Here is a 24,878-nt window from a genome sequence, read left to right on the forward strand (position 1 = left end):
TAATAACGCAGCTGCGGTGCCAGCGCTGCCACTGAGAGTGGGTAAACACTCCTCCTCTGCAGAGGGACAAGACTCTGTACTTTTCACCTCTGCAGTTATGTAAGGTGTCCTTGGCCGTCTGTGTATTTAACTTGGCCCTTGCTTTTTCCATTTGTTTACAAGACGATTGGCTATGAAAGTGTGCAGTCCCCAACAGAGAAGAGTCCCAGGAAGTCCCAGCTCGACTGGGAGCACCAGTAAATAAACGGGTGCAGGGTGGCCTGGCTGGAGTGAAAGCGCATTCCCAAGGAGCAGCACAGGGACTCGCCAATGACATGTCAGGTCACCTGGTAGCAGTTCAGGGCTGCTGGGCATCCTGCTTTGAAGCTGGGGGCTGTGCCATGCTGGTGTCCAAAGAATTCACTTGCTTCTGGTGTACGTTAAGTCTGCCCTTCTCTGTAGTATACCAAAGGATCCCTTAGTATGTCAGGGACTTGCTACATCATACTGATGACCTTTTCCATATGGTGGGAGTATTCCAAATAATGGGCCTTTTCCAAGTCACATTTAATTCACTGCAACTCTCAAATGAAGCACCTTCTCAAGACTCCCTTGGCAAGGTGAATTGCTATAGAAAGCCAATGTAGTCATTTTTATAGCACTCCACTCCCATTTTCTTTCTGATCTAGTCAACCAGGCTCCTCACTGCCCAGGCATATCTTCTGCTCCTTTTTGATGCCGCATAACTGATTTTATAGCTTTTCCTGAGGTGTGTTAAGATTCCCAGCATGTTGCTGAGGGAACCATTGCCAGCACACCAGCCCATTGCCTGGTCCTTGCTGGGCTATTCATCCTTTGGGCTTATGGGCATCCCATCGCCAAAGACCTCTCCCCATTGATCACTGTTTCTTTTCTAACCTGGATATGGTGGCAGATATGTGCTATGGACACTGGAGGGTGAAGTCTGTGCTCTGAACCACAGTGCCTTTCCTTTACAAGCCACTGAGAGAGAAATAAGGTGTCTCAGGGCTTGACTGTCAGTTCTGCAGTTACCCTTGCCTGTCTTATCACTGCAAAGTGGTGTTTACAAAGCAAGGGAATTTAATCTCAGTCCTGTTCATATAAGCAAGCATTAAAGTCAGCATATGTGTGCTTGAAGGTTTTTATGAGAATTGGAAGGGAGGTAGGGAAAGGGGTATGGCAGGAAGAGTTGCTGTACCGTACCCATCTTCTTGTTCGGTGTTCTGCTGCTCTGCTACACAGCTGTTGCCTTTTCTCTTGCCATCTGCCCTGCAGCCAAACAACTTACCTCTCTTTCCTGTTATTAATTCTGAAATGGCTACTTTTGTCTGCTCTTGAGATTGAGAAAATTTGAAGAAAAATTGCCTCTTATCAAGCTCTTATCTTCTTTTACAGTTCAGTCAAGTTAAATGTAATGGTGTAGTATGTTGTTTAGGAGCAAAAATCTGTGTCACCTTGACTTACTGTGTGGTTCAGCCTGCAATTTACACATCTCTCCTCTGTCTTTCACAAAAACACTCAATCGAGATGAGCAGGTGTGTTAAAGCTACCCAGCTATCAGTTAACTATGTGTAATGCTCTATTCTGAGACTGTATAACGGTTTTAGACATTATTTTTCTATAATGCAGGAATCAGTGAGTATGTTGACTTCTCTGGCTGGGCAGAGGTGGACAGCTTAAATCATTTCTGCTTTTGAAACCCATCTTGAGTCCCATGGCTGCATCCAGACCTCCCACAGGGGTGCTGTGTTGGAGACCTGCACTAGGCAGCTGCGTGCCATGTGAAGACTCTCACCACCCATGTAAATAGAAATCAGACATCTGAGGAGTTTTATCTAAATAAGGTTATGTTTCCCTCCACTTTCTTTATGTTTATTCTGTTGCGTTTTTCCCTTAAACTACCTGTTTGCTGCCTGTCATTCCATGGACGTTGTCTGTGTGAATTAGAGTGAAGATTTATTTCAAAGATTGCCCACAGTTGCTTGTGCTGTACTGCTGATCAATGCTGGTTGCCAAACTTGATGGTAAGATAAAAATAACTGGTTGATTTTGAGTGCCAGTAAAGGGGGCGGAATGGGAAAAGAAAAACAAAAAGAGCTATGTAATTGGGAAAGAAATAATTTCTATTGCCCTATTATTCTCATATTATTTTCAAGGCAATAAACACAGAAATAAAATAAATTGATATTAAACTGTTGTCTCTTTGTCTGAATTTTCTTCTTATTTTTTAGAATAATCTTGAGGATGTTTGTCAAACAACTTAGAATTTCATTAAGTTTTTTTGGCGTCTGCTGTATCTGCCTGACTTCTTTGTCTTCTGAGCAATTTAATATTGAGTACACTTCCCTTGATATTGCAAGGCAAATTATTAAACCATTCTCTATAGCTATGCTCAACATTTGTTTGAAAGAGCATCTTGAGAGACTTAGAGCTCTTTGTGCATTGCAAATGTGCTCTGCAGTAGAACATTTTGTCTTTTTCCATTTAAATAAATATCTCCTATTAAGTCTTTAGTGGTAAGACTCTTACATCATTTAGACATTCCATCTTTTTGTAAGGCTTCCATTTTTGTTCAATATTTTTCTATTTTTTCTGTCAGTTACAGGCAGTTCTTGTTCTCTACTTTTATGAATAAAATGATCATTTTTACCAGCTTTTAGTTTCTTACAAAAAATTGAGGTCATTAAGAGAGTAGCTAATGGGTTTTCTTAGCTTGTTGGAAATTGAATCAGACTGAAGTCACCTGAGAACTTTTTTCCTTCTTTTTTTTCTACCTTAAAGTAGGAAAGTGAATTTGCCTTCTACTTTTTCTTGAAACGGAAGTGTGTAGGTGCATATAAATATGTATGCACACTCACTAACTTTGGTGGGTGGACTTGCAAGGTGGCTTTATAAATACAGAACTAAGTTCTCAGCAATGTTTTAAAGTTGTTTTTAAGATGTTTTTGTTGGTAGCTTTTGTCTATTTTTTTTTTCTAGGAAAACAGATCCAAGAGCTGAACCACTTCGAGTATAATATAAGACATGCTTGTGTTGTTTTGAAATACATTTTTTCCTTTAGGTCTTTGTGCCTATAAGATGTACTGTAAATTGTAAAGTGTGAGGTATTTGAACTCTCCCTCAAAAGCTTAATATTTCTATTAGTAATACAGTTTGGTCCTTTTGAATTATTTTTCAATTTCACAAATAGTTCAAGTGTGCTCCATTTTGAAGATAAGGGATCTTATTCTGATCTCCATTTATTTCTGTGAAATTATATAAAATACTGCTTAGGCTAAAAAAAACTTGTGTTTTCATAATCATACATGTTTGTAAGGCAATGTACTCTAGATGTGAAATTATGCAAAATGAAAAAAAATTAAAAATTTTTAGTATGCCTTAAGGAAGAAATAAAATGTTACATTACATTTTTTTAAATCTCTGACTAGTCATTCCTAAGGCGTAACTAAATTTCCTAAGTCCTTGGACATACGCATAACTCTATGAGCATGTGTAGGTCTACCGATTGTATGAGGTGGTGCATATTTGCAGCAAGTGCAAAGGGAATACTTTAATGGAGCTGTCGTGTCTGGTTTTTTACTTCCTGAGAGAAGTTAGGAGGCAGATTGACCTGCATAGGAAAATTGAATTCATGGATTGTGATGTTAGATGGAAATGCTTTTTAATTCAGTCCAAACTAGAGTCGGAGGGTTTTCCATGGCTGTTGAAAGTGCTGTTAGTGATTGAACTCTCATGTACTAAAATATGTAGGGAAATGCATGCGTTCAAATCCTGTAGAACAAGAGGAATCATCCCTCTCTGTTTATGAATACACAGTGTTTTCTTTAGTGTTTAGGGTTTTTTTTTCCTTTTTGATATGTCTACATTTGAAAAAGTATCTTCTGAACTGGATGTTTTGGGCTGGTAGAGCTAGTGTGGCTGTCTATGCATAGGAGCAGAAGCTTAAGTATCTCAAAATACCTGCCCTCCTATTGACTGGGTCTATTTTTAACTTCAGGGAGCGCAGGATTATCACAATTTAAAAGTTCCTGGTTTATGTAATACTGAAATTTTTAATTGTTTGGGTGAGGCCACACATGTTCCCAAATAGAATTTACTGAGAGGCTGCTGAGGGGGAATCCCAAATGAGAAAAAAACAGTTTTTGCTGTTGATAGAAACTCTTCCAAAAATGTATTTATGCCTTAGGTAGCACCCCAGCTGCTGACACTGCTGTCTTTGTGGCTATTTTTGCCATGTGCTGCCACCACCCTGGACAGTGTCCTGTGCTGGCTCCCATTCTGCTGGGGTTTTAACAGCGTGTAATATCTTCAGTAGGCAATGTTTAGCTAAGCAGCGTGCCCGCAGCTGCAAAGGCATTATTGTTTTAAAACATGTTCTGATCTTTACAGGCATGTGCAAGGCATGCAGAAAATTGCGAAAGTTCTTTTTGAGTGGGAGGAATAGTTGTGGCATTAGGTGATTATTACTTTTTTAAAATTTGGGTATCTCTTTTCTAACTCCAGCAAATGTTCAGATCTCATAGTGTCTGTCTGGAAACCAGAAAATCTACTTTTCTCTTGTAGAACGAGTTGCTCAGATGCCTTCTAAAACCATTTGTGTCTTGGAAGTCATATAATTTTCTTCTTTTCTCGTTAGACTTGAATTCAATCTTGAGAGTTCATAAAATTTCATCTACATTTTAGGTGTAATTTGTTTTCTTAAGGAAACAGGTTTTGCATAAATGCACTGTCCATATTTTTGCCAGTGTCATCCTCTCACCCTAATAACTTCTGAACAATATAGCCAATTTCAAGCAAAGCTGCTAGAAGCAGACATCTCAAAGGCATATCTCAAAGTTCTTACTGGTTATGCAAAAATCAGTGTCTGGGTAGAGGGCAGATCCGAAGTTTTACCCAATTAAGGAAAAGGCAGGAGCGGGCACTAAGCTGCTCCCGAGCATGGTCTGCCAGCAGCATGCGCATCTTGGCCGGCTCCTCGGGACACGCACGGCTCCAGCGAGTTATAATTATCCTGTGAGTTGTTTCCTGGCCTATAGTTAGGAGAGGTGGGAGGGTGCTCTCGGGGAGAAGGAAGGAGGAAGGTGGGATACAGTAGGAAGCTGGGAAGAGCTGGAAGCACCCTGGGGAGTGAGGTTTGGAAGAAGGGACAGACACTTGCAAGGCAGCATGCCTCCTGCTTTCTGCTTCTCGTTGGATAACCTGTTTTTTAACAGTGTACTCTGAGTAGGGGGAGTCATGCTCTGTTATTTCCCATTAATAGCATCAATAAATTGCCTGAAATTCCGTACCTGAGCAAAATAGTTCTGTAAGCTTTAGTTGATTCTTGCCTTCAGAGATAGAAGAAACATTGTTTTGCCTATTTTTTTTCTGTTCAAACATCTTTTATGAAAGATAATTTCAATAAATAAACGCTAACTCATTATTCTACATAAGCAATTCCCCAGCTCAAATTAATTATTGTTGTTGTTACTATTAGAGCAAGAGTAAAATACTGAAAGAAGCTATGAATTTATGAAACATTCAAAGATAGGAAATGGATCCTTATGTGGATCCTTTGCATGTGTTAGCATGCAAAGTTATCGAGTGTTACTTCTACATTCACCTAATTTTTCTTATTTTAAATTTAAAATTCTAAGCACATATCTAGCTTTTTAATATACTCTAGTCTGTGGGTTGTCTTGTGGCATTGATCTTCGACAAACTACCTATTGTGCATAATGGTAAAATCTATTGATTTAAAAAAAACAATGGTGTGATATGGCTTGTTAAGGGATGTATTTTTGAAATTAGGCTGGTCAGGTAGCAGCTCCCCTGACCATTGCCCATGTAGAAGCGGAGCCTCTTTTTGCTGAGCCCTGGTGTTGGGCACTGAAGTCCTTTGAGCTCCCAGCTCCTCGATGAACCCTTTCCCTCTCTCACTGCTTTAGTGGAATGAAACTTGTGAGACAGCCTGACACGAGGCACAACATGTTCTAGTAATTAGCAGTAGAAAAGTAGTTTTTCTGTTAAAACTTTCCATTACCTGCCTGAAATGGGGTGCTGGGCGGTAGGCTGGACAGCGGTAGAGGACAAAGGCAAAGAAATAAAAGGTCAGAGTTAGGTACCATCCCTCCAGGATAAGGGGAGTTAATAGACTTTTGGGAATGTAATCTGATGTCTGTTCATTGTTCCTATCCATTGCAGATAAGGAGACAGCTCATTGAAAATTATTTTTTTCCATGAACTCCCATGGGAAGTGCACAACCACTTATGATGAGCTTGTTGATAACCTTCACTTCATGGGTGACAGGAGTTTCTAGGGACCCAGTTTCAAACCAGCCTGTCTGTGGCCTCAGTTTCAGGAGTCTGACTCCTGTCTGGGAGCAGGTTAAAAGCTGTAAGAAGCAATTACATTTCCCTGCCGCCTGCCTTATCCTGCTGAGTTTGTGCCGTCTTGTGCCAGAGGGACTGAATGTCTGTGGAACAGCTCCTAAACTGCTGTGGTTTTAAAATGAAGCAAGCCTCTCTCCAGAAGCTTGATATTGATGTGCCTGAAAGTTAAAGTACGTGATTTTGTCTCTGCATTTGTGATGTGGCCTTCTAGCATAGTAGTTTTTTACAAAGTGGACTCATTGATGGTGTCCCAGCCAATACATTGAATACAACTGCGTGTTGTGTACAGATGCCTGTTCTGCTTTTTGGTTGATATATGCTGTCATGTGAGTTGGACTTCTTAGTTGCCTTTTTAATAAACAAAAAATGTCAGAGTCGGTATTAGACTGAAATGATACTTCAGGTTTGCATTTTTGTTTGTGCAGTGATTAGTAGTTGGGAAATGGAGCATTTGGGAAAAAAAGGAATGAAAAATTCCTCTAGATGTTTTCCTGCTACAATTGTAGGTTCAAAAAGTAAAAAAGCCGGTCTCAGAATTTATTTAATTTTGGTAGTGAGGGCGGATTAATTTACTCACTATGTTCAGTTCTCATTCCATTGCAGTTTATTTTGAGTCATTTAATTTCAACAAGGCTTGATCTGTTTAGAGGGCTTTCTATAGCAGCGTGGTGGGACCACACAACTCTTTTATAGTAGGTACGTTCATTGCTAACCAGGAGCTCAAAAGCTGGTAAATGATGCACAGACATGAATAACTTCAGAGAGGACAGTACATTTCTGTATGGTTGGATTATTTTGAAAGTTTTCAGAAATAACCAGTCTTTTGTGCACTGTGGGCTGATTTGCAGAGCTTGAAGTGATGGTATACAGTAGCTGTGTGCTTTCAGAGGTAAGACTGGAGGTCTGGCTGAAGGCACTCTTCAGGTTTAAGGTTCTTCAGAAGCCACTGTGCATGCGAGTTGCTGTTAGTCCTTGTTTAAGGAAAATTTTTGATTCCATAGGTGAATATTTCCATCAGATTCAGTAGTTTGGTATGATTTTGGTTTTTTTAATTTTTAAATTTGCCGTAGGAGCTGTTGATATACAAAATAGGCTAAGATAAAATAGCTATCAGTTAAAAATGTCTAAATCAGTTGGCCTCATCAGCCAACAAAAAAACATGTGCTCATTGTCTGTGCTGAATCTGCTCCAGTTTAGCATTATGATGGTAAAGGCCACATTGCCCCCAAATGAAAATGCCAGCTTTCTTTTGTGTCCATCAAGTCATTGCAATTTCTGGTTCTGCTCATGCTAGCTGACAAAGTAATGTTCCTTTTGTGTAATTCATTAAATCAGGCAGCATTAGTGATTTTCTCAACAGAAGGAAGGACTAATGTCCTGAATGTGGCTGCAACTGTAGCAGGAGGCTAAAAAAGCACTGAGACCATTGTTCCTGAGTGTTGAGACCATTGCTTATTCTTAAATTTTTAGCTTTTTTGTATTTTCTGGCTTCTGCTGTTTAGCATACTCCCAGCAGCAGCCAGGGGCAGTTCAGGAAAGGGCTGTTCTCAATAATTTAATAGTGTGGAAATAGCTGCATTCCCATCAGCCTCAACATAGGAGAAGTTTCCTGAACACGTTTAACTCGCCTCTGAATAGCTAGCTATGACATCCTTGTAGAAAATTAGAGGCCCAATACACAGTGTTTTGGTGTCTAAGTCAAAAGTATAACAATAACACTAGTTTTGGGACCTTTGAAGCCTGTTGAAAGTTTTGTAGCAGCATGTGTCTGTGCATACACAGAGTCAGTGTATGTCTGTACTGGGTGATATTCCTGCATAGGGATCTGGATGCTTTCTTGGCTATAGAAAGATACTCCTGCTTGTCTACAAATAGTAAAGCCCTAATACCAGTGAATGGGAAGTTTAAAAAGCACTTCTTAAAAATCTCTCAATTTGGAAACAACTTACACAAGTTGAGTGTATCCAGTGTGGTTTAACTAATGCTTTAGGCCCTCTAGTCACAGCTCTTAAAACTCTGTGATTGTTTGTGAGCCATGTCATCAAGGAGCTTCTGATCTCAGCAGGTCCTGCCCTGCAGCTGCACAACCTCCTACTGCACCTTACAATTTCCCTTTTCGGGGGAAAATATGTCAGTGCATCCTACACTGCTCTACCTATGTGTGGGGTCAGCTTGTACATCCCAAGCCACCTCAAGATGACAACCCACCTATATTTTTATAGTCTCTTATTATCTCATAACTGTCTAAAAACTACTCTTTTCATGTTGATTGGAGCTGTCCTTTTGCTGTGTACCTTCAGATTTAGATCCATGCGCTTCTTCTAAATTTAGGCTGTAAAAGAACCACCTTTACTTCTTTTATACTTGAATGGAAATAGTTCAAAGTTGTGCTGATGTAATAAAAACAGGAGGCTGGAAGGCAATGAACTGGAATAAGGGTGAATGTATGAGAGAACACAAGCAGAGAGTGGCAACTTTAGATCCTCCCTGCCATGATCACACAATTATTTTTAATATGATGTACTTAAAAGCTGCATTTCCCTTAAAGAAGGTTTCAATTTGTTATTCATCATGTGATGTCATTTGATAAAAAACTTTTATGTTACGATAACACCAGGTATTCTAGTCAGAATGTAATGAGAGGCAGTTCAGCCAGTCTGGACAGTTCTGAGATTATTAATTGTACGGCAGTGATCTGTACTTACCAACGAAAATGCTGATCCACAGCCTTTCTCCTTTTTTTTCCGCGGCTAATAGCCTTAATGATCAATCAGAGGTGGTGAGCTGAGGCAGAGCTCAAGGCCATCAGCTCCTTTCAGCCCTCTACATAGTTCCCAGGAAACACCCTGTGTTTCATTACTTCTTTCTTAGTTTATGATGTAATATTTTGCTTGAAGGCATTGAACTATCATCAAAAGCAGCCGACTGATTAGTGTGACTTCTTTTTCCAGGGTCGTTGTACAAGGGAGAACTGCAAGTACCTTCATCCACCAACACATTTAAAAACTCAGCTGGAAATCAATGGCAGGAACAACTTAATCCAGCAAAAAACTGCAGCAGCAATGCTCGCCCAGCAAATGCAGTTCATGTTTCCAGGGACACCACTACAGCCAGTGGTAAGTATATTTCTCTGGTGGTCTTAATGGTAAGTAAAGTTGAAGACTCCATTGACCTGCAAAAGTTGTCTAAATAGTATCAATAAAAATAGTCCCTGTCTGTTTACTTAAGGAATGGTTAAGAAGCTGGACATATGCTCATTTATAATTACATATCAAGATATAACAGAGTGTTGCTGTAGACTTGATGTATTTTTCTTTAATGCCATAATAATTTGATTTTTTTTCCCTCTTTTTTTGCCCCCTTAATGCATTTCATGTCATATTTATAAGATTTTTACCTATAATCCTTCTGGAGGTGGAAATTTGTGTAATAACAATAATTTGCTAGTAAGTGATTTGAGTAGGAACACAAAGTTTCTCAGGAGTCTATGGGTCTGAATGGATTTAAAAATTATTTAATCTCAGTACCAGGAGCAAATGTTAATGGTTATCGTTTTCATAGTCTGTTGAAGTCTGAAGTATGTGAGGACAAGACAGAGAATTGGTGGTGCACGCACTTCACAAACTCAGTGTTTTGTCTCAAGGTGATTCACACGGTGCCTGAGACACTTCATATCCAGGGGGTGATAGAGAACTAGAGTCTGGCATGCATGAGCAGCATCTTTAGATATGCACTAAAGTGATCAGTTGCTCAGGGCAGTCCTTGCAGGTGGGCTTCTCAGTGTAGCAGACTTCCAACGCATGCTTTGGCAAGTAATCCGAGTTAAACTTTTCACACACGGCTGCTAATGATGTTTTTTCAATTTATATTCCTAGCGTAAGGCATCCCACTAGAGTGGGATTTTTTTGTCTAACTTGAGGCATCTGGAGTGTTGGCATCAACTTCTGCAGTGAGTTTCCAAGGTCCATTTATGGTTTATCAAAAGACATAGGCACTGCTAATTACTATTTGCTTGGCTTGTTCCAGACATCAGCATTTGGATTAGATGATTTAGTTTTCAAAGTGCCTTTGTCTTTGCATGGGCTACCACAGAAGTCAAGGGTAGGTATCTCAGAAGAAGACATCTGCATCTGGTTGCAGGAAACTCACCCCAGATGCCTTTTTCAGTAATGCCTTTTTATACTCAATACATCTACTGTCAGTTGGGATTGGGCATTGAGTATCAGGATTCCCTGAATTTCTGGTACATGTTCATCAAATTGTATCTGGTGATGTTGGCCTCTTAACGTGTCTTGATATTTTCTGGGGATTTACTGGTTGAGTTTTTACCCGAAAAAGTTATGATGAAGTAATAGATTCAAGTGGCAAAATTATGCTTTTTTTCTTCTCATCCATTTCATCATTTGAACTTTACAATTTCATTGATGTAATGTCTTCTGTACTGATTGCTGTGATAAAAATGCCAGGTCTGTCTCACATAAATTGCCAGATTAAGATGACTCAGCCTTGACCAAATGGATAAAAAGTGAAAGAAAATTTCATAGAAGTCATTTGATGAGTGGATTTATTTTTAAAATTATATCTGGCACAAAGCTGTTACTTGTACTTCACATAACACATACTGTTTTCAACATAGTCAAACCATTGTTTCATATAAATGTTCATTATTATGCTCTTCAGAATTTAGCTCATGTTTGACATATAAACTAGGTTGCTTGATATCAAGCAGATTTGATCACTGATTAGAACATAGCATAATATATTTTTAACTCTTAAGAGCACTTAGATGGCATTTCTGTATAGCTGGCTATCCTGGCTAATCTGTATACGCAGAGAATCTTATTGGTACTAAATCACATCTATTTATAATTTAGTAATTGGTTCCAAAGACAAAAAAATCCCAAGAAAACTAAACACAAACAAAAAAGAAAAAAACTGCCTTCTAGGTGCTGTGTTTTCTTTTGTGTATTTTCTACGTACTTTGTGTCATGCAGGCCACTTTAGCAAGAAAGACTCTTCTCCTTTGTTAAAGTGTTTTGAAGTCTTAGTGTTGTGCTGTTGTGTTTCTAGCTGCTGGTTTATTTGGAAACCTAATTTCTGACAAAGCTAATCAGAGATGTGTCCTGTTTTTCCTCATTTATAATTATAGCTTCACTCTCTGGAGCACTCAGCTCTGCAGAACTAAAGCACTTTCCAGGTCTGAGCATGAGCTGACCATGGTGATGTTCTGCCTCCACCCCTTGTGGAGCTGGTGTTAACAAACCCACTATTCTGCTTCATCATGGCTGTTGTAGCATCACACAAATGCTCTTTCTTCTGGTCATGACTTCACTGACTCACTGTAGGAAGGAACAAAACAAGATTTTTAGACCCATATCATTCCCTCCAATCAAAGTTTTTCATATGATGAACTAATATAAGCTTTAATCATCCCTTTTTAAATATTGTGTCCAGCTGAGATTATAATATTTATTCTCCTTGTCATTGGTGACAGCTGAGCACACAAACGTTTGCAGAGTTGAGTTTTTTCAGTGTGTGAGATACAGTAACATATAATTGCAGGAGGTGGCAAAATACAGTATGCAAACATACTGGAAGTTACATGCCAAAGAGCTCATTATATGTACTCTTATTAGAAATATGGCTTTAATATAGTTAATAACGCTTCAGCTATGAAATCTGAATACTTTGAAAAACAGCCTGTTTTCCCAAGGAAAACAAGAATTGAGAAAAAGCAATAAAGTCTGTGTTATTTCTACATTTAGGTGTGTAAATAAGCCTGCAGTGTAAGCTGGACCTCCGCACAGATTCAGGTTCAAAGTAGGACTTCCTTTGCATCTGCAGACTCTTTTCCAGTAATAGAGTTATAAAGGTGGTTCTTCATGTACTGCTGGAATGCGTTACGTGATTAAAAGAAGAGAGGATGCTGTGTATTTTGCCAGCTGTTTAAAGTTTTTCTTTAAGAAAATGAATCAGTGCCAGAAAGAACAGCAAGCAAAGGACAACTAGTAAGATATTGATTAAGTGACTTTTAATTTCATCTTGGTGTGTGTTTTCCTTTTTCAGCCCACATTTCCGGTGGGTCCCACAATAGGAACGAACACGGCTATTAGTTTTGCTCCTTACCTAACGCCAGTAACACCAGGAGTTGGCTTAGTCCCGACTGAGATCCTACCCACGCCGCCTGTCATTGTCCCTGGAAGTCCACCGGTTTCAGTCCCCAGTTCAACTGCTACCCAGAAACTCCTCAGGACTGATAAACTGGAGGTACTTTAGACACCACTGACTAGAAACACTTTCTCTGTTAGGCTGTGTGAGAGATCTTGGAGGGTATAAGTGTTGTTTTAGAAGCAAAGCTTAAATTTAGTTGCTACAGATAAAAAACTTGTAACCAAGCAGGATTTCTGCAGTGCAGCCAGTGGTAATTGAATACTGTTATTTTTAAGGTAATGTTTTTGCTTATATTTAATACACAGACATCAACATGAGTTTTCATTTTTTATAAAGTTCATCATCTCAAAAAACTTCAACCCGTGCCTGTAAAGGCATCTCTTGATGAAATATCTAACAACCACAATTTTTATTTCAGTAATAATTGTCCTGGTTTTTCTGCACTGATAATAAGGGAATTTTATAGCTTTATGGATTGATATTAGGGGAATGGTGTAGCCCTTCAGCCTGAGCTGCCAGCGGAGATGTGGAATATTACCAACCCAGCAGCAGGCTGAAGGGCCAAGCCCCCAGCTATGTGCAGAGCCTCCCAGCTGTTGCTGGATCACTGTGTGGCTGGACTCAGTGGAATCTGTGATCTGAGTACACAGGGAGGCCAAATGGCTCTAGCAGAAATGAATGTCCTTTCCCAAAAGCCTAAGCACCAGTGTCTAGAGCACATTTCTTCTTAGGAAAGTCAGCCTGTTCATTCTGCCCATTTTTAAAAATTATTTTGTTTGTAGACTCCATAAAAATGCAGTGTATCTGATGTGTATTTTCCCTGGGTTTCAGCAAGAGGAACTCCTTCCCTACCAGTCCACCTGCAAGAATACAAAGTGTAGTCAGAAAGAGAAAATATTTTGTGATTCCCAACTAGTTTTGCAGGAGCAGTTACGTAAGTAAGTATCTTCCCCAGACAGGAAAAAAGAAAGGCATTTGGGAATGCTTCTGTTATTTAGCCACAGTACCAGAGGGCTACCTGAGGAGCCAAGAACATAAGGATGAAATAGGTGCACTCGCCTCACCCACCAAAAGGTTTATTAAATTGAAGTTGCTGTGAAACTTGAACTAAGAGGGGAAGGGGGCAGGTCTGTCTTTTGGGGATGTGGGACACTCCCTGCCCTTTCACGCTGCACCGAGCTGTGCCCCTGCAACGTGTGTTGTTTTGCACGTAGGTGTGCAGGGAGTTCCAGCGGGGGAACTGTGCGCGTGGAGAGACTGATTGCCGCTTTGCGCATCCGGCAGACAGCACAATGATTGACACAAATGACAACACCGTAACCGTGTGTATGGATTACATAAAAGGTCGTTGCATGAGGGAGAAATGCAAGTATTTTCACCCTCCTGCACATTTGCAGGCCAAAATCAAAGCGGCGCAACACCAAGCCAACCAGGCTGCAGTGGCAGCCCAGGCAGCTGCGGCAGCTGCGACTGTGATGGTAAGTGCTGGCTGGCATGTATGGCTGCCTTTTTTTTGATGCCTATTTTTGCTTCAATTTAATGCTGTTTGCTTATACCTTCTTTTCTCTTTTGCCTCTTTTTTTTTTTTTAATTTATCCTTTTTTTATTTTGGTGAAAGATAAGAATTTATAAAATTATTACTATTGCTTGATGGGAGGAAGCACTTTCCTTTCTTTATGCCCTTGTTTTAATGCTGGTTTTCTATTCAAGACGGTGAAGCAAATGACACTCTATACCACTTCTGTTCTCTGCCTTAATTATATGTAAATTTGCCCCTAGTATTTCCAAACAGAAACAAAACTGATAAGCTTCAGTGTTCCCAGGAAAACAGGGACACATATGCTGTTTTAGCTCTTTGATGGCAGATATACATGTGGAAATTTGGAAGAAAAGCAAAGAGAGAGCGTTTGCTTCAGAAATCAGTAGTAGAACAGAAACCTGTACTGAGATCAGCACAGTCCACCTTCGAAACGGGACAACCAGCCAGCCACCTTGGTCTCACTGTACTGGTAGTGTAGAAAAGCCAGGACGCTCATCTGATGTACCATTAGTGCCTGCCTGAGGATGAGAAAGAACTGCCCTCTGTAAATCTAACTATCCCCAGTGACTAAAAAGTGTTGCCTGTGTGTTTTTGAACTTTGGTTGACGCATTTAGCGCCTAGAGACTTCTTGCCTCTTACACTATTATGGGGCAGTTACTTGAATTATGAGGTTTTAAAGTAGTAAACTGTAATGGGAATCATTAGGAAAGAAATATTGGGGTTACAGTCAGAAGAAAAGAGAGTGAGGCTTTTATTTTCAGATATTTTAACCTCTTACTTAAAACTGTTTAGACAAGACAGCCCACCCCTTCACCAGGACTGGATTCCTCTAACAGTTGCTACCAGGAAAGTTGATGAATTTGCAGTGGTATTGATAAAGTTAAATAAATTGAACATGCAGCATCTGACTTGAGAGACAAAACTGTTGGCAGCAAATCAAAGAATCATTGTCCTCATTGCTGACAGTGGACGAATAATTAAGCAGATGTGGTTTGTGGACTTGTGGACAGTGCATACAATAGTTATAGACAGTACAGTTATTCTCTGGTTTAAAGGCCTACAAGAAACACAATACAGTACAGTACATATCTACCCCAAGCTATTGTATTTAACAAATTAGAAAAGACCAGACTTTTTTGAGGGACAAAGGGTAAGTTATGTAAGAAAGTAAACCATTATACAGAAGAATATTTCTTAAGTTTCAATATTCTTTCTCTAATAGTATCACAGCCTTTGTTTCAAATTGGATGATTTTTAGTTAAAGTTTCCTGTGCTTGCAGAAATTGAATACCATCTGGAAATTAAAGCAGAGAAGATTGGGATTTTATTCTGATTAGCTTCTGTTGTGCAATATTTATTGTTCATTTAGAGATTGTAATATTTCTAGGCACTATACTAAATAAGAAAGGCGAAAGATGAGGGGATTAATTTTTTTTTTGCACTTCGGTAATGGTTGCAGATACATATCCTGTGGTTTTAAATAAGGCTTAATTAGAGTTGCATTAGTCTCAAAGCAAGATGAAGCATCTTTGGAAACACAGAATTGAAATGTTATCAGTCTAATGTCACAGGAGAAGGCAACAGGGACCTGTAATTCAGGGTAACATTTTGCAGATAAATATATACAAAATATTCCAGCCCATTTCCCCTGCTTAAGCAGGGGAACTAGAGGAGATTGCCATGATGTGGCTGTTTGGTTTACTAATGTCTCTAAGGATGGACACTCCATAACTTGAAAACCTGTTCCATACTTCCAGTTAAAAAAAGAAAAAAAAAAAAAAGCTTTCTTTTTTTTTTTTTTAATCTTACATTTAAATTGAATTTCTTTTATTTAAATTTGTTTCCATTGCCTTTTCTCCTGTCCCTTGGCACCACTGGCTTCATCTTTACCCTGAAATTAAATATTTGTATACACTGATGAGATTCCCCTGTATCTTCTCCAGGCTGAATCCAATCTCTTGATCATCTTCCAGGTCCTTTATGGAAGTGTTTAGTACACCTGTGTACTGGGGTGCCCAGACCTGGACAGAGTGCTCCATATGTGGCTTCACCAGGGCTGAGTAGAGGGGAAGAATCACCTCCCTCAACCTGTTGGTGATACTGTTCCCAGTGTAGCCCAGCATGCCATTAGCTGCCTTTGCTTATGAGGGCGCATTGCTGGCTTGGTGTCCACCAGGATCTTGAGGGTCTTTTCTGCCAAGCCTTTGTGGCCCCCAGCATGTACTGCTGCCTTGTGATGTTCCTCCCCAGGTGCAGGTCTTGATATTTTGCTGGACTTTGTGAAGTTTCTCTGTGCCCATTTCTCCAGACTTTCTATGCCCTCTGAGCAGTAGCACATCTATCTTGTGTATCAACCATTCCTCCAAGTTTCACACCACTGGTACTGGCCTCCAGCTGGGCTCTGTGTTGCTGGTCACATCCCTTTGAGCCTGGCATGTGAGACAATTGTCAGTCCACCTCCCTGTTTCCCATTTAGCCCAGGATAAATAACTCTGTCTGTGAGGATAAAATAGTGTTGAAATCCTTTCTGAAATCAAGAGAAACAACATCCATTGCTTTCCCTTCACCACCCTGCCAGCCTCATCATAGAAGGATGTCAGGCTGGTTAAGCACAATTTCCCTGTCATAAATCTATGCTGACTACTTCCCATCACTGTCTTGGCTTTCATGTGTTTGCAGATGGTTTTCAGGAGGATTTGCTCAATTGCTTTCCCAGGGACTGAGGTGGGGCTGACCAACCTGCCAGTCCTCAGACCTCCCTTCCTGCTCTTTTTGAAGATAGGAGTGTAATTTACTTTCTTGCAGTCTTTGGGAATTTCCCTCAGTCACAGGCACCTTTCAAAGATAAGTAAGAGTAACCTTGCAGTGACATTGGCCACCTCCTTCAGCACCCAGGGTGCATTCTGTTAGTTCCTATGGGTTCATACAGCTTGTTTAAATGTTCCCTAACCTGATCATCCTCCCCCAGGGGAAATTCTTTTTCACTTCAGACTTCCCTACTGGTCTCCACTGGCCTGAAGGCCAGTCCTGCCAGTAAAGACTGAGATGGAAAGAATTTTCCAAACCTCAGCCTTCTCCATGTCCTGTGTCACCAGGTTGCCTGCCCCATTCAGCAGTGGAAACACATTTTCTCTAGTCTTCCTTTTGTTGCTGAGAAGCCCTTCTGATTGTCTTTCACATCCCTTGCCAGATTCAATTCCAAGTGATCTTTGACTCTCCTAACATATCCCTGCATGTTCAGGCTGTATCCCCGCTCCTCCTGAGCCATCTGTCCCTGCTCCCACCTCTTTTTTTCTTTCATTTGAGTTTAGTCAGGAGCTTCTTGCACATTCATGGAGGCCACTGCTGTGTGGATCTTGTTTTATTCCAGAAGACATTAAAACATACTGATGTGCCATATGGCAGGCAAATACTGTGCCTTGGATGTTTGATCATTTGATTTTTTAATATTATCTTTATTTCCTTTTTGTATCCTCTTCCTCTCCATCCTGTAGCTATTGATTCATTGGTTGTTACTTATGTAGATCAAATGTTGAAAAGGAGATAATCTGATGGAACACCAAGAGGTAAAGAAGGTTTTACTATCAGGATGAAATAAAATAAAATATCAATATAGGAGAGCAAAATGAGCAGTTTGAAAGCCTGAAAAGAATAGGAGACTACATGGAAGCAAGGTTGATGAGTATGTTTAGAGCAAGTCATGCCTTCAGGTTAGTCTTCCTAACTAAGGCTGAACTTTCTGCGGAATATGAGGAGTAGGCCAGAAGAAAGCTTCAAAGTAGGGAGGTGATGTTAAGAAAAGCATGGAGAAAAATTGGAGAAAGGCAATAATAAACAGAGAAGTTAACAAGTTAGATTAGATAAGATCTGTATTTGGATAATTAAGGTAATTAACTGAAATACTTTACTCTTAGTGATGTTGATTTGAACTTATGGACTTCATCATGGCAGAGTGCTGAATTCAGTTGTGCTGCGTCACCTCTGTGTAGACTTCTCTCTATGGTGGAGGCAGAGCAGCTCTGAGGCTGTGTCCCAGGCAGTGGTGTGATGTTCTCGGCAGTGGTACCTGCACAGTGTCCTGCTTGGACAGAAGTCTGTCCAGATCCCCACTTCAGACTAGGTGTTTCTTGTTGTATCTGGGTCTTGGGCCCAGAGAGATGAGCAGATCTTGTAGATCAGGTATGCAATCCAGAAAGGTGCTAAAGGAGAGACGCGGAGGGTGTTGAGAAGACTCATGCTACAGAGACAGGTACAAGGAGTAAGTAAAATGAGGACTGTCATGCAGAATACCCTGTTGGCACCTGATCAACTTATGAACACAAGGTGTTTGCGGGCATTTTAAGCCTTGTTGTCTTCCTCCACTTCAACTTTTATTCCCTATTTCCACATACTGATTTCAAACATCATCTGCATATTCTAAAAAGAGCTAAATAGCAGCCTGTGTTTAAAAAACAAAAGTAAACATTTCAATTTCCAAGCAAATTTTTCTTTCCTTTCTGAAGGTTTGTAAGAATGACTTACCCTATAAAACTTGAAAGTAATATTTTATATGAGATTTTTTTTACAGAATGCTGTCATATCAGCCATAAGTTTGAATTTACTATGAAAGAATACATAAATGTATATGTCTGTGTACTATGCCTAAATACTTTCTTTTCACAAATTAATAATGCTGGGCTAGTATCATAACTCATATGTTAATGTTGGCTTATGAACTGGGAGCCCAATTTTACTCCCTGCGCCTGAAGGTTATAGCAAAATTTAGAAAGTATGTTTTCAGTTCTGAAAGACTTTTTTCCCTCTCAGTGTAATGTGGTAAGTTACAAGATTCAAAAATCTACAAAAATGCCCCAGCTGTAGAAGAAAAGGAAAGGAATTAATGATAAGTTAGTGTAACTGGACATACTATGTACTGTGTTTTGTATTAGCAAAGGAGAACTTCATTTTGACCATTGAATGATTCACTTCTCTGAATTAAAAGACACTCACCTTGTAAGCACTGATATTAATAGCATTTGTAATGCATTACAACTTTCACTAGTGATTTGTATTTGAAAATGTAACCTCCAAAATCAATTTTCCCACTTCAAAATGTGACCGAACTGACTTATCAGGAATTCCAATAGGTGTATCCTTAAAACTTTCTGCATCTCTGTGAAGTGTTTATATGATGCTTAATAGTGTCTGCAAGCTGCTGTTTTACTCAACTTTCCTGAATTTCAAACATCTATATTTTACTCTCTTATTATGCTTTTAACTAAGGTATAGTAGATGCATTTTTGCTTCGGTACTAATTCAAAATGTAATATTCATTTCTTTAGAAGACATTTTTGTTGTTGTGCATGCCTAGTGTTTTGTATGTTGTATATTGCATTCAGAATATTTTTTTCCTTCTCACCTATCCACAAATGCAATGCCGTTCCCATGACGCACCTCTGCTTGCTGTTTACCTGTATGTTAATTCGCTTGACTCCCATTGGCCCACTGCCATCATGTGCTCGCTGCCTGTTATTAAAAGACTCAGTCGACTGCCAAAGCAATGAAGCGACCTCTCGAAGCAACTGTAGACCTGGTACTTTGACCTTTCACCTTTTGCTTTGCATGTAGCTTTTTTTTTATTTTATTTGGTTTTATTATAATTTTTTTTTCCTTCAGAGAAGCAACTAATGAAATTTGTATCGCTTTACTTTTCAAACATCAACCGGAAATGATTTCACATACTCATTAATTTACCGGAAGCTCTATTTATCCATCTCATTCTCATACGTAATAGACCGCAGACGATTTAGTTTGGTTCCTAACACAGTTTCATCTTTTTTAAATCTCTCATGAAAAGTCAAATTGAGATAAAACTGCTTTTGTAATTGAAAATGCGTAATGTAATCCATTAATCTGTATAATAATAGGAAACGATATTTAAATTTAAAAATAAAAGAAAATACTTGGCAATGAAACACAAGTGGTTTTTTCTCCCTGTAATATTTGAAAACCTACTTAAAGGCAATGCTATTTTTGTTGCTTTCAAGCAAACGTTTCTTTTCAGTAGCTGTGCTGCTACAGTTCTAGGTTAATAGTACCATGCTTTTGCTACCAATAACAAAATTTCACTCATTTTACATTGCTGTGCTTTGAGTTAATATGCATGGCAAGGCATCTTTAGCTGCTTTTAAAAATACTAAGTTTTTGTATTTATGTATATGTTACGGACAAGGTCTTAAAAATTGAGCCATTTTAACTAACTTTCTTACTTACAGGCCTTTCCTCCTGGTGTTCTTCACCCTTTACCAAAGAGACAAGCACTTGAAAAAAGCAATGGTGCCAGTGCCGTTTTCAATCCCAGTGTCTTGCACTATCAACAGGCTCTTGCCAATGCTCAGTTGCAGCAACATGCAGCGTTTATCCCAACAGGTATGTTGTATCCACATTGAACCAGTTTAGTGTCCCTGAGGTAGCCTCTGTGTCAGGCAGTTGCACTTAACAGAAGGTTTAATTGTGCTCCCTTCCCCACTTGAGGTGAAGGCTGCACAGATGATTGCACATTGTTTTAATTCCTCTTTCAAAGGACAAGAATTCAAGCAGAAACTTCAATATGCCATTAAGCTGCTGTTTTGCACATTCATAGCCTTGCTTATCATTCTCCAGAGTTTGCCCCTTTTTGCCTGCTGTAAATTGGCTGGATTTTGACTCGTGTCTGTTAACACTAACAAAAATGCTGGGGAAAGCATATGCTTCAGAGATGCCACAGCATCCTCCTGCTCCCTCAGCTGCTGTCTTGCAGCTGTGGGGATTTCCCCAGCCCCACACAAGCACTCTGAGAAAGGGAACACCAGCCATAAACTTCCAGTCAATACCTGCGTGGAAGCACTGGCAAAACACATCGCTCCCCGCAGCTGCACTTAAGGGTTTTCAGGCATCAGATGCATTTTCGTGGTTTTGGAGCACCACCAGAACTTTTCCTAGCATTTGTGGCTCATAGCTGGGGTTGTAATTCTTCATAGGGATGATCTGAAGATGAATGAATGTAATTTACATTTCAGTGCTCAGAGCTCTGTGAAAATCAGAGTGTTCAGAGATGGCTTGACTTACACCCTGGCTGGTAGCAGGGCGAGAGAAGGGATGTGCTGGGTGCTCGTGTAAGCAGTAACAACACAACCCTCTAAATTGTGCCAGTCACCCCCACTCCAACTTCCCAAAGGAGAATTTCCCTCCTAAGGAATTCTGTGATTTCATTCATAATTAACAAATTATGTATTTTAGTGTCAGGGTGTTCTTGAGTGTGAACTTCAGAATAGTTTAAAACTACGTGTTTGCAAATGTGCTTGACATTTCAGCAATGTTATTTTAGTTTATAGAAATAATGCCGGTTAAACAAGGAATGAAAGGCAACACGCAGCAATTTCCCAATCTATCAGCATTCCCATATGTTTTTAAAGATAAAAAACAAACACAGATGGCTTTGACTTTGTGGAATTTTTCTATAAGGCCTCAGTAACAACCTTGGAGCCTGCCCCCGTATTTGTAATAGTAAGTAATAGCATAGCCTTATTTTTAGCACATTGGTGCACCAGAATAGGTGTGGCAGAACACACACTGACATTTATGGGAGTGTTTGAAAAAAAATAAATAACTGCTGAGACTGCCTATTTGGACATGAATGGAAGACTGCCCTGTGCTTACAGAAATATAGAAATTTCCACAAATTTATTTCACATTGAAACTACGAGAATTTGTAGCATGATAGGTATTTTTCCTTCTTAAGCACTCCCTTTCAGGGCTTATTGCTCTTATTTGCAATTGACAAGGACTTCAAATTAACTATGGAAAATACAGTAGTTTAGACCTTTTTCAGTGAGAAAGCATTTGGCTACTTTCCAGACTTTTGGAAAGCTCATGCTTCCTTAAGTAGCTCACTTTTTGTATTTTTTATTGTCAATCCCTCTTTCCAGCTAATTGCTGTAATTCTAGTTTTAACTGAAAAATTTCTGGTGGTAGGAAGGGTGGATCTTGGAACCAAACCTTAAGGGCCAGGTTGTTGTCAAATCCCAGCACAAGTGCATGACAAGAAAGAAGAAACAGAGGTATAAAATACCAGATGGAGCCCAAGTCCCAGAGTAGAAAACCTTTCTTAAAGTAATGAACCTCCTGCTCTTTTCAAACACCATCAGCTCCAAGGAAGGATATTAAAGAGAGGAGTGGGGTATGGGAGGAGTTCAGGAAAGGAGAACACCCTCTATAAGAATGGTTGTCATAAGCTTTCCATTAAAAATGATACATCTGATATTCCCACATTTCCTGGGAAGGCTGGATTTGGTGGGTGTAAGGACTGTCATGCAACCCACATCTGAGGAGCAATGCATGACATTATCTGTTGGATTTTAAATGAATGTGTGGTATTTTCTAAACTGGTATAATTTTCAAATGTGTTCCTTGTGTGTGTGTACGTGTGTGTTAAATTTTAAGACAAGTTTTGCTGCTGGAATATATATAAAACTTAATTGTTTTATATAACTTCTCTGCTTTATTAACCACTGGCTCCCCTAATAAAAAGTGTGGGGCTTGACTTAGCATGGCTTACCTCCAAAGTTCTGCACTTTGTTTTACATCAGTTTGATTGCTTTGTCACCTTCTCCTTATTGTTCAGTGAATGTTCTTAAAAACAGCAGATCTTTTCTCTCTTCCCATTGCTGTTTGTTAGTGTTTCTATAGCCTCTAGAGGAGGAACTTTGTGTATTCTCTGGGGACTGTTCTTGAGTAAGGTCATTCATAGTCACGTAAGTCCTGCAATGGCCCCATGGGGCTGCAGTAGTAATTCAGCAGGAATACAGGAAGCATATTCGACTCTGTGTCAAATATGCACATACTTTGCACTAGTCTCCTTACCTGCTTGCCTTGACCAGCTTGCTGTATGCACTGTACTGGAAATAGGCTGATCTCTTTCTTTCATTTGGCCTTTCCAGAAAGGTTAAAGGTGGGCTAGGCACCAAAGGTAAACTGCACGGAAGGTGAGCAGTCATCCCACAGCATCTCTGAGGTGTGCTGGGAGCCTTCTGCTGGAATGTCGCACACTTTAAGGTGTTCAGCTTGGGACTTGTCAAAGTACTTTGTGTTAAGAATGGTTACGTTAACATCAAATACAAATTTGGCAAAGCCCCTGCAGTAGAATATTGTCTTAATTCCACTTGCTTTTCCTGCCACATGTCAAAAAGCTTTTGAATGTTGTTCTGTGCAACATTGAGCTGTCTGAATTATGCAATCAGTTCTAAAAGTCCCAAATACTGTCGTCTTTAACCACAAATGCTTTTATAAAAAAAACCCCTGTTGCTGCAAAAGCACTAAGTGAAAGGACAACATTAATAAGTAAAAAAGTTTATGAAGTATCTTGAATATGTACAGAAACATGCCAAAACCCACACAGTATATACATGAGTTTAGTAAGAACACAATCACATCTTTGTGTTTAAGCAAAACTGTGAATGACCTTACAGTTTCATTTAACTAACTTACTTCTCTGTGGTTATGCTTGAATCTCACTTTGAATGTTAACTCTAAACAGCTAACCTGTTTCTTCCCTTTATCCACTTTTTTCACCTATCATTGCATGACACGCAGGGTCAGTTTTGTGCATGACACCCGCTACCAGTATTGGTAGGTTCCAAATTTCTTTATTGATCTCTTTTTTTATACTGTATATGATGTATATTCACTTGTTTCAAAAATTCTAGGCAAGGTTTAGCCACTGACTAGAATTAAAGGTTTGCTTGTCCTTCTGGTTGACTTTGCAGAGTGTTTAGATTTGTAGATGAAAGCTGCAGTTTAGACATGGTATCACCTGCTATAACAACTACACTGCAAAAGCATAATACCATGAATTCCAGTCTGCTTTTCAGTTTTCAAAGTTTTATTTCTCTTTATATTTTATATTGTCTAATACTATAAAATCATAAAATACTGGAAAAAACCAGCAAATTTCATCAGTGTTTTAAAGTTTCATAGTGGTGTGCCTATTTCTCCTTTGCTGTGTGTTAGAAAGTTTTATCAGCGTTTCCCAGAAATGCCTACTTTGATCCACAGAGGTTCTGTTGAAACTCGTGATCTGAATCTCACTCCTTTTTTAAATATATTTGCAGCTTGAAGTTAACATTAAAGTGGATAGTCCAATGCAACAGCCTCCGAGACAGAAAAGTAATCTTTCTTCTATTGCCCTGTCCAGTGATTTTATTTCTGGATTTTGGGCCTACTCACATAAACAGTTAAAATATCAAGCCTTTAAAACATCAAATTAATAATTCCGCCATGAAGATGCTGACTAAAATTCATTCTTAAAATGAGCAAAAGCAGTGTCTTTCACAAAATCGATCTTGCTTTTTTAGGTCAAACAAAGTAGTATATATCAGGATAATTATTATCATCCCTCTCCTGATTTTTTCCTCAAGCAGATGGTAATTTAACTCTGATAAAGTCAAACAGTTAGGCAGTACTAGTAGGAAAAAAATGCATTAATTGGATTATAAAGAAGGACAGCGAGTACCTAGCTTATTTCAAAATGAAGATACATGAAAATAATTAATTTTTAATTGAGTTTAAAAAATAAGATGAACATTTAACAATTTTCTTCCCAGTACACACCACTGGAATTTTTTCAGTAGGATTTTATTTTGAAGTGCATTATAGCTGTACTGGGGGAAAACAAATTACACATGTAACAATCCGCAGGTAATGAGCTATTTTGGTAAAGGCCTCGTTTGCACAAGTAGTCTTCGTCTTAGAGACAGCACTTGCATTTTCAGTGTTTCT

General features: G+C 39.3%; 1 protein-coding gene across 12 annotated transcripts in view; it reads left to right on the forward strand.

The window, feature by feature from the left end:
- Nucleotides 1-24,878, forward strand: part of MBNL2 (muscleblind like splicing regulator 2) — a 106,159-nt gene that overhangs the window by 63,097 nt on the left and 18,184 nt on the right. For 6 of the 12 annotated variants that reach the window (XM_072926843.1, XM_041715192.2, XM_041715155.2 and 3 more), the window contains 6 exon segments: nucleotides 9,324-9,488; nucleotides 12,439-12,639; nucleotides 13,758-14,021; nucleotides 19,603-19,656; nucleotides 20,339-20,492; nucleotides 23,694-23,729. In XM_072926843.1, the coding sequence (XP_072782944.1) occupies nucleotides 9,435-9,488; nucleotides 12,439-12,639; nucleotides 13,758-14,021; nucleotides 19,603-19,656; nucleotides 20,339-20,492; nucleotides 23,694-23,729 (763 nt within the window). In that variant the 5' untranslated portion in view covers nucleotides 9,324-9,434. 12 annotated transcript variants of the gene reach the window in all.

The sequence above is a fragment of the Taeniopygia guttata genome, chromosome 1 (genome assembly GCF_048771995.1).
Source record: "Taeniopygia guttata chromosome 1, bTaeGut7.mat, whole genome shotgun sequence".
NCBI lineage: Eukaryota > Metazoa > Chordata > Aves > Passeriformes > Estrildidae > Taeniopygia > Taeniopygia guttata.